At 35.1% G+C, this 10,041-nt stretch overlaps 1 protein-coding gene across 3 annotated transcripts in view; it reads right to left on the bottom strand.

Annotated features, from left to right (window-relative positions):
• Nucleotides 1–10,041, bottom strand: part of IFT80 (intraflagellar transport 80) — a 116,589-nt gene that overhangs the window by 75,609 nt on the left and 30,939 nt on the right. For all 3 annotated transcript variants that reach the window (XM_008706621.2, XM_008706625.2, XM_040636626.1), the window contains exon 6: nt 3,796–3,905. In XM_008706621.2, coding sequence (XP_008704843.1) covers nt 3,796–3,905 — 110 coding nt within the window. The remainder of the gene's footprint in view (nt 1–3,795; nt 3,906–10,041) is intronic.

The following is a 10,041-nucleotide window of genomic DNA, read 5'->3' as shown; positions in this document are numbered from 1 at the left end:
AAAGAAAGAAAGAAAGAAAGAAAGAAAGAAAGAAAGAAAGAAAGGAAGGAAGAAAGAAAGAAAGTTGTCCAGTTTCATTCTTCTGCATGTTGCTGTCCAATTTTCCCAACACCATTTGTTAAAGAGACTGTCTTTTTTCCACTGAATAGTTTTTCCTGCATTGTTGAAGATTAGTTGACCATAGAGTTGAGGGTCCATTTCTGGGTTCTCTATTCTGTTCCATTGATCTATGTGTCTGTTTTTGTGCCAATACTATACTGTCTTGATGACTACAGCTTTGTAATACAGCTTGAAGTCTGGGATTGTGATGCCTCAAGCTTTGGTTTTCTTTTTCAACATTATTTTGGCTATTCAGGGTCTTTTGTGGTTCCCTACAAATTTTTGAATTGTTTGTTCTAGCTCTGTGAAAAATGCTGGTGTTATTTTGATAGGGATTTTATCGAATGTGTAGATTGCTTTGGGTAGTATAGACATTTTAACAATATTTGTTCTTCCAATCAATGAGCATGGAATGTTTTTCTATTTCTTGTGTCTTACTCAATTTCTCTCATAAGTGTTCCATAGTTTTCAGAGTACAGATCTTTTGCCTCTTTGGTCAGGTTTATTCCTAGGTATCTTATGGTTTTTGGTGCAATTGTAAATGGGATTGATTCCTTGATTTCTCTTTCTGCTGCTTCATTATTGGTATATAGAAGTGCAACAAACTTCTGTGCATTGATTTTATATCCTGCAACTTTGTGGAATTCCTGTATCAGTTCTAACAATTTTTTGGTGGAGTCTTTCAGGTTTTCTACATGGCGTATCATGTCGTCTGTGAAGAGTGAAAGTTCGACTTCTTCCTTGCGATTTGGATGCCTTTTATTTCTTTTTGTTGTTTGATTACTGAGACTAGGACTTCCAGTACTATGTTGAACTACAGTCAATCCTATTGTTCTTAATGCACACAGAGTAAAATATTAAATTAGGGTCAAACAAGATCTAAGAATAAGCAATAATTCATAGCTTGCTTTATTCAAGATATATTAAAATATGTACTCTCAAAAACAAATGTTTTGATAATATACTTTAAAAAGCATTAATTCACACAATTTACTGCCAAATTAATACAATGTCCTGAAATAAACTGCAAGGATAAAAATAACAATACATAGACACAGATATGAGTATATATAGATACACATACACAGAGATTCTCAAGAGTGTCATTTTTTTTTTAAGATTTTATTTATTTATTTGACAGAGAGACAGCGAGAGAGGGAACACAAGCAAGGGGAATGGGAGAGGGAGAAGCAGGCTCCCCGCCAAGCAGGGAGCCCGATGTGGGGCTTGATCCCAGGACCCTGGGATCATGACCTGAGCCGAAGGCAGACACTTAACGACTCACCCAGGCGCCCCAAGAGTTTCATTTTAAAGCTACAAAAATAAATTTTGCATATTCAAAAGTTAGGAACAAAATATGATTTAAACTTTCTGTATACTATGATTTAGGATTATCAGTTTATATATTACACATATTTATATACTACACATAAGGCATAGACAATGTTAATTTTTCAATTAACTGGGCATTTTGTGAAATTCCTTTGAACAACAAGAGGGCAGGAACTATGTTCTGTTTCACTCTGAGTTATCTCACATGTGGCATAGTATCTGGCATATAGTATGTATGCACTACATTTTCACTGAATGAATAAATAAACAAAAGTCTCCTCACTATAAAACCAAGTTCTGGGTCTCTAGAAAAGTCCCTAAAGCTTTTGAGGGAAATCAGGTATATACTTTTGAACTGTATTCTACAAGCAAGGATTGTGTCTCCTTTTGTGCACAATTCAAATTTGAATATGTTTTTATGCCCAAGGAAAACTGCCTCAGCTTTAGTTTACCAAAAAGAAGAAAAAAAAAATTGCATTAAGTTACTAATTATACTTTAACTCCTCTTCCACTCTAGCTGAATTTTGGCAATGAATACTTTTCTTTCCCTCCACTAAGTGCTGGCCCAAAGATTCTACTAAACCACTGAACTATAATTTACCAATGGTAATATATAGTATCTTTCTGAGTTTCATTTATATAAGCCTAATTACAGGTATCTTGATAAATCACGTAACTATAAACCAAAAGATTCCTCTTGCCTATTTTTGCTGTATAATTTTAAAGCAGATTTTTAGAGTTTAAGTAGTATGGAAGGACTTTAACTAAAGGCAGGCAGAACTAGTCCTCTTTCACAGCTTCCTCTATTTGCCCAAATTCTTTACCTTAGCTGCTTAAGGGCAAGCAAGGACTTGTATCTTCTTTTTTTTTTTTTTTTTTTAAGATTTTATTTATTTATTCGACAGAGATAGAGACAGTCAGCGAGAGAGGGAACGCAAGCAGGGGGAGTGGGAGAGGAAGAAGCAGGCTCATAGCGGAGGAGCCTGACGTGGGGCTCGATGCCATAACGCCAGGATCACGCCCTGAGCCGAAGGCAGACGCTTAACCGCTGTGCCACCCAGACGCCCCAAGGACTTGTATCTTCTATTTCTTGTTTGTACCATAGTTCTTAGCAGAGTATTCTGCATGCAGTAAAAACCAAAATTCATGATGACTTTATGAAATATATATAGCTAAATCTACATTGAAGTTAAAATTATGGAAACTCAATGTCATTTCTATTTCCTTACTTCCCAAAATCTATACCTACTCAACTGTTAAATCTGATGCTTTTCTTAAAACACTTTTATACCCATTGCAGCTGCTCAATTTCCAGCACCAAATCCCTTACTCAGGATCCAGTCATTCTACATCTTTTCTCCAGCCTCCTTGGCTCTAACTTATTAGGGGCTGACTAAAAGGTAGAGATGACATAATAACTCACACAGTTAACATCTATAGTAACAACTACTCTATATTGAGTGCTTACTGTATGCACTCAATGTGCTTATTGTATAGACTGTCACATGCACTTTGCAATTTAACTCATTTAATCCTCACGACAGTCCTATAAGGAGGTATTAGCATCACAACTAAGAGGTGAGAAAGCTGAGAATCAAAGATTATTTTTTAACTTGCCTAAAGTTACATTTAGGTAAATGAGTGAACATCTGAAATCAGGTGATTAAGTCTGAAGCCTGTATTTTTATTATCCACACTACACTGCGTCATTATCAAAATATGAAGAAAATGATTCTGCCTTTTAACACTGAAATCAAACATTGAAATCTGAATAGGCCTAAAGGATTTCCATTAATTTGTCCTACTCTGACCTGTCTTAACTGCCACCATTGTTTTGTTTCTATATATTTTGTAAAATTATATACACCTAACTTGTTCTAAACATTTACTGACAAGCCCTCCACTCTAAAAATACTAAAAGAATGCTAAGGTTTTAGAGAAAGCTTAAGTGTATTGAATAAATGATGTTGAAGAGAAGGAGGATGCTAGTTATAACGATAAGAAACACAGTCTAAACAAGCTTTTAAAGTTTTAAGATTTTGTCCTGTTTCATCTCAAATCTATACATGTGAGGCTGACTCTGCTAAATTTAAAGATGCCTATCATGCCAAATCATGTGACAATTCAGTAACTCAAAACACATTTATGATTCACTGGTATAATGTAAGTTGGAATAAGGAGGAAGTGAACCTTGTTAGAAACATAACCAGATATCCCCTATTCTGTAATAAAGGCTAATAAAAACACACACTTAAAAGCCTCAGACAGAAAGACCACCCAGAAGAAAGGGACTCCTGAGAAAGTGACCTCTCACTTAGCAGTCCAACAGATCCTGATAACAGTTTGCAAATGCCTGAGAAGTACCTGTAAAACTTTAGCATTTGGTTGAAGAGGTTTAATGATCAGCTGCTTGCCTGCTGTGTAAAGAACGTTTTCTGAATCAGGGCCCCACGCTACTGAATATACTGGTGTTCCTGTAAAAAGGAAAAGAAAAAAAAAAAAAAACAAGAGATTTTCATTATTATGCCTTATAATAAGAGAGATAGCTAAGAGGATCAAAAAAGCAATGTGGGGTGTCATTTCATTTCCTTCTTATTCAACGGCCCTTTCAAATTGGAGCATAATTGATATTGAAACAGACTGAGTTAATATTAACCATTGAAATCTACTGTAAGCAACTGAAAAACTGTTTTTAACTAATTTTGATCTTGCTGAAAAGGTATGATGGGAGTTTTTAGGAATTAAGTATAGTGCGCTATTGAAATATAGAACATAAAATAAATATACTTCATTATTTTAAGATATAAAGTATCATGACATCAATGCTTAAACTGATTCAATACATAAGTTGACTTAAATTTTCCATACAACAATATACATGGTGTATTTACCTTATTGATTAATTCCCATTCCTGAGGCTACTACAGGAAAGAGACCTACCACTCAGCTGCTGCTTAAGCAGTACTCTAATGGACAGAAATCACCCTGCCCCAAAATGATATATCTCTCCTATCTATGAGTTTACAAATGGCAAATTAAATATCAGATTAGGGAAAGTTTTTTTATCTATCAAGTGTGGCTTTGGCCTGAAAGCTAGGCTAAGAAGAGTTCAGATATCCCATAATCAGGATGAAGTTGACTTACACTTTCAGGAGAAAAGTACATGTTTGACTTACATACCATTCTTTAAATTTCATACTGTTTTCAATTTCTTAGGTTAGGAATTTAGAGAAGGTATTTTTTAACTCAATGACTTTCTACATTATTTAATATCTTCTAGAAGGCTATACTTTATTTGAACTGAGTTTTTAAAAAATGAATATCATACCTATAGAAAGCATTAAATAATCTGTATTCCACTGTCTGACCCAGTTGCCATCCATTAGGAAAGTGAATCAAGTATACAATTAATCTATGAAATATTAATCCATTTATATTTCTAAAGCCGCTTTCAAAAATTGTCTAGAACTCCTCAGACTACTGTAGCAGTTGACCTTCTGTGAATGAATAAGAGATTCTTAGTAAAATGAAATCTGGATCTGAGGATTTATGTATACGTAATCAATAAGATTAAATTGTTCATTTAAATGGAAAACCCAACTGATGTTAATCAACAGGGAGTAATCAGTAATCAAAAGGGAGTAAATTTCAGTAAGATAAAGGCCTGTGTTCAAGTGGCACCCTACTTCTTTCATGCCATTTTCTTCCCAATCAGGATATAATTCGGTTGTGAGCAAGTCTCAGTGGTTTAAGGGATTTAGAAAGTCTATTTTACAACAGACCTAGCGCAAAAAAACCCCTGAAGCATGCCTTTCATGATTCAGGTTAGGTATTATATTGGGTCTAAATATGCTATTCAGTCAATGACATCTAGGGTTATTCTGCATCAGAGGAACCCACAAATGGCCAACCTCATTCAGAAGGCACTTCTTCTGTACTTGGTAAGTACATTCTCTTGGAATATTCTCAGGAAGTAGCTAGCAGCTGACCTGGATTTCACAAGTAAATCGCCAAATAGAATTCAATTCTAATAAACTCCCCAGAAAATGTAAATAAAAATTTCAGATATTTCAAATGTGGTTCTTGATGAGTACTGGAAGGGAACAGAAGCTGAATGCTTATTGGATAGGGTGGTAGAGTTATATATAGGTACCTTCTTTATTTCCATTATTATAGTTGCAATTATTGTGCAAAAAAGTAAATTAATATATTTTAATTAAAGACTATCAAATCATCATGAATACAATCAGTAAAATTACACTTTCCTGGGGTGTACACTAAACGATGACAAACATCTACCCCCAAGGAAATAATTCAGTAAATACGACTCCCATTGAGTTATACAGGATGTGACTCTAGCCCTTTAGTTGTGGTAAAAGGCACAGTTGGGGTATAGGATGAGGAGCTAGGGACGCTTTTGTCCTCTTTAACATTGAATTTGTGGCCTCATTAAGTCAGCTGTGTCACCATTTCCTTGCTTCTAAACCTTATAAATCGGGGGGTAATCAGAAGGGGGAATGAAACATGAGAGACTATGGACTATGAGAAACAAACTGAGGACTTCAGAGGGGAGGGGGGTGGGGGAATGGGATAGACCGGTGATGGGTAGTAAGGAGGGCACGTATTGCATAGTGCACTGGGTGTTATACACAACTAATGAATCATCGAGCCTTACATCGGAAACCGGGGATGTACTGTATGGTGACTAACATAATATAATAAAAAATCATTTAAAAAAAAAAAAAAAAAAGATTCCAAAAAAATAAATAAATAAATAAAATAAACCTTATAAATCTTCAGAATACTTATCTTCCCTGTTGGGACTTGAGAGTTTATTCATTTCCTGATTATAAAATATTTTTTAAACAATAATAATGTTTAAAAAAACAGATATAAGAAATTTGAGTATAAAACAAAATAAGATTATAGAGGAAAAGTTAAGCAATTCCTTTGCTATAACATGTGGCTTTTAACCACATTTGTTTAATTAAAAAACAAATATGGGGTGTGAGAGATAAGATTAATAGCTAAATCTCATTAGTTCAATCTTCCTAACCACTAATCTTTAAAATGGATATAACATCAAGAACAAAGAGCAGTTTTCATTATATTCATCTCTCATATTTATAATGAAATGTTAAGTGTGAAACTACTGTATATATCAATGTTTTCTTTTCCAAAAGGAGATATACTATACAACTTCCAATTTTGGTAGTTCTGATGAACATCATTATTGAAAGTGGAAAAATTAGCTTCATAAAGAAAATAAGGACTTTTATTATGATGAAATCCATCCCACTTGCATTTCTGTAATGCAAACAAAACTGTAATATTTAAAATATTTTTTTTAAAGAAACATGCTTATTAAAGCATTGAATTACTCTCAGTGCTACACTTCACTTCGCGAAGTCAGTACGAAAATAACAACTACAGCCTTCAGGTTAAATAAGTTTTCAACAAAAAGTTTAGCAAATTATGTAATGTTATTAATTCCAACATTAACCAAAAAAATGGACAAAAAACAAAAGGAGTTTCATAATAATTAATTTCTTGTTTTTTATATTGGGAATTTTTATTTATGTTCCATTTCAGTTAAGACACTCAAAAATATCTTGTTTTTCTGACTTTGTACACTAAGATCACGTGACCTTTTTGACATTTTTTAAGAAACCACATGCACCTGGGGTTGTGTTAAATGTCAGACCCTTATCTCTCTGTAAAACAAATTATCTAAATTCTTTCAACCTGTTGAAGGCATTTTAAACCACAGAAGAGGAGACAAAAATGTATCTCAATTGTTTTAAGGAAGTACATGGTCAAATATACCATGTTTTTCACACTCATACTAAAAAGTAGCCCCTAAAAATGTTTTTGCATGTTTTTAAGAATGCTTTTGAAACAAACTCTTCACTATTACACTGAAGTATTAGCTATCTTTGCCTTGAATGCAATATAGGTCTGCACTGGGTGAACGTAAGTAAAGTACTTAGAGCACAGTGTGATACTCTATAAGCACTGTATAGTACCTGCTACCACTAGAAATTACTTTGTAATGCAATAAGCAACCAGTTGTTTATTGTGTTGTTCATGATAGTAGGAACTCAATTTTTTTTGGTTGCCAAATCATCAAGAATTAAAAAGCCAAGAACTATTTCCCCTTCATTCTATTCGTAGGAACATATATTAACAGTAAGCAATCAGGTAGATTGCAAAAATCTACACAAAAAAAGCAACTTTTCAGTTACATATGTCACTGGGTTAGTAAAGAGAAAAAGCGTAAATGAATGCATTTGTATCTTTAGTTTCTATCCTAGCCACTTCTCTCTTGGGGATCGCAACCTCCCCTATAGCTTCACCTTTTACCTTTCTTTTTTTTTTTTTTTAAGAAATTAGGGTTTTTTGTTTTTTTAAAGATTTTATTTGTTTATTTGACAGGGAGAGAGACAGCCAGAGAGAGAGGGAACACAAGCAGGGGGAGTGGGAGAGGAAGAAGCAGGCTCCCAGCGGAGGAGCCTGATGTGGGGCTCGATCCCATAACGCCGGGATCACGCCCTGAGCCGAAGGCAGACGCTTAACGACTGAGCCACGCAGGCGCCCCTCACCTTTTACCTTTCTATAACTGATTCTCACATTAATATTTCAGCCTTTACCTCTGAGTGCTAACACGGTATTTCCACTTGCACCAAAGACTTCAAACTCTACACATTCAAAACTATCATTCCTCTACACATATTCTTCTCTCCGAATTCTTCACCTCTTACAGGATATCATTCCTGTCAGCCACTAAGAACTAGTCAGTTTTTTTCAACCATCATCACTGTCTCTGTTCAAGCTTCAATGCATACTAGCATAGAACATTCCAATAATCTCCTTACTGGTCACCCCCATTTTTTTCATTTTTTTGTTATTATTATTTTTAATTTTTTTGTGTAGCTGACACACAATGTTACATTAGTTTCAGGGGTACAACACAGTAATTCAATTTCTCTATACTTTATGCTATGTTCACCACAAGTGTAGCTGCCATCTGCCATCATACAACACTATTACAATATCATTGACTATATTCCTTATGCTGTGCTTTGTATTCCTGTGACTTATTCATTCCATAACTGGAAGCCTGTATCTCCCACTCCCCTTAAACCATTTTGCCCATTCCTGTACCCCCTTCCCTCTAGCAACCATCAGTTTGTTCTGTATAAGTCAGATTCTGCTTTTTGTTAATTCATTTGTTTTGTTTTTAGATTCCACATATGAGTGAAATCATATGGTATCTGTCTTTCTCTGTCTGACTTACTTCACTTAACATGATACCCTTGGGCTCCATCCATGTTGTCTCAAGTGAGATAACCTCATCCTTTTTATGGCTGCATAATATTCCATTGTACATATATACCACATTTTCTTTATCCATTCATCTATCGATGGACGCTTAGATTGCTTCTATATCTTGACTATTGTAAATAACGCTGCAGTAAACATGTATATACCTTTCTGAATTAGTGTTCTCATTTTCTTTGGGTAAATACCCAGTAGTAGAATTACTGGATCATATGATATTTCTGTTTTTAAGAGGAACCTCCATACTATTTTCCACACTGGCTATACTAACTTACAGTCCCACCATCAGTGCATGAGGATTCCCTGTTCTCCACATCTTCATCAACACTTGTTTTTTGTCTTTTTCATTTTAGCCATTCTGACAGGTTTAAGATGATATCCCATTGTGGTTTTAAATTGCATTTCCCTGATGGTCTGTGATGTTGAGATCTTTTCATGTGTCTGCTGCTGGCCACCCCATGTAATCTCTATTTCTTCTAATTTATCCTACATATTACTGCTAAGTTTATGTTCCCAAGAGATAGTCTTTATCTCTTATTATTCTGCTTATTTTTTTAAGGTTTGGTATGCTCATAGAATAAAATCAAAACCACTTCCTTTAGTAACAGCACCATCAATGTCTTGGTCCCTCTGGATATACAGCCTCATACAGCCTACCCTCTGGCCCAAGGGTCTGATTTCCATGCCGTACGCTGTACTGCCTCTATGCCTTTGATCACTAACTTCCTCCACAGCTCCACTCCATTGCCAACAAGTCCATTTCCTTCCCTAATTTCTTTATCCTTCAAAGCTCAATCAAAAGATAGTCCAAGTGCACCTGGGTGGCTCAGTCAGTTGAGCGTCTGACTCTTGGTTTTGGCTCAGGTCATGATGTCAGGGTTGTGAGATCGAGCCCCACATCAGGCTCTGCACTGGGCATAGAGTTTGCTTAAGATTCATTCTCTACGTCTCCCTCTGCCCTTCCCTGCAACCCCCTCTAAAAAAAAAAAAAAAAAAAATTAGACATTCCAATAGTTGCCAGGAAGACTCTCTGATACTTTTTTCCCCCCAAAGCGATAATCTCTGCTTTCCTGTCCTCTCACAGCACCTTATAATAACAAAAACATCCTGGCTATGTTAGAGTTATTTATATTTCCAGTTCACCTCCTTTACTAAATTCATTATAGACAGGTTGCATTTTTGTCATTCCATTTTTCCATTTGAATATAATGTGGGGGAAATGTCCTCAGAGGTTTACTCTACTCCAGAGTATTACTCTACTCCAATTTT

This window comes from Ursus maritimus, unplaced genomic scaffold (genome assembly GCF_017311325.1).
Source record: "Ursus maritimus isolate PB19 unplaced genomic scaffold, ASM1731132v1 scaffold_20, whole genome shotgun sequence".
Classification (NCBI taxonomy): Eukaryota; Metazoa; Chordata; class Mammalia; order Carnivora; family Ursidae; genus Ursus; species Ursus maritimus.
This window is presented reverse-complemented; position numbering and strand designations above follow the sequence as displayed.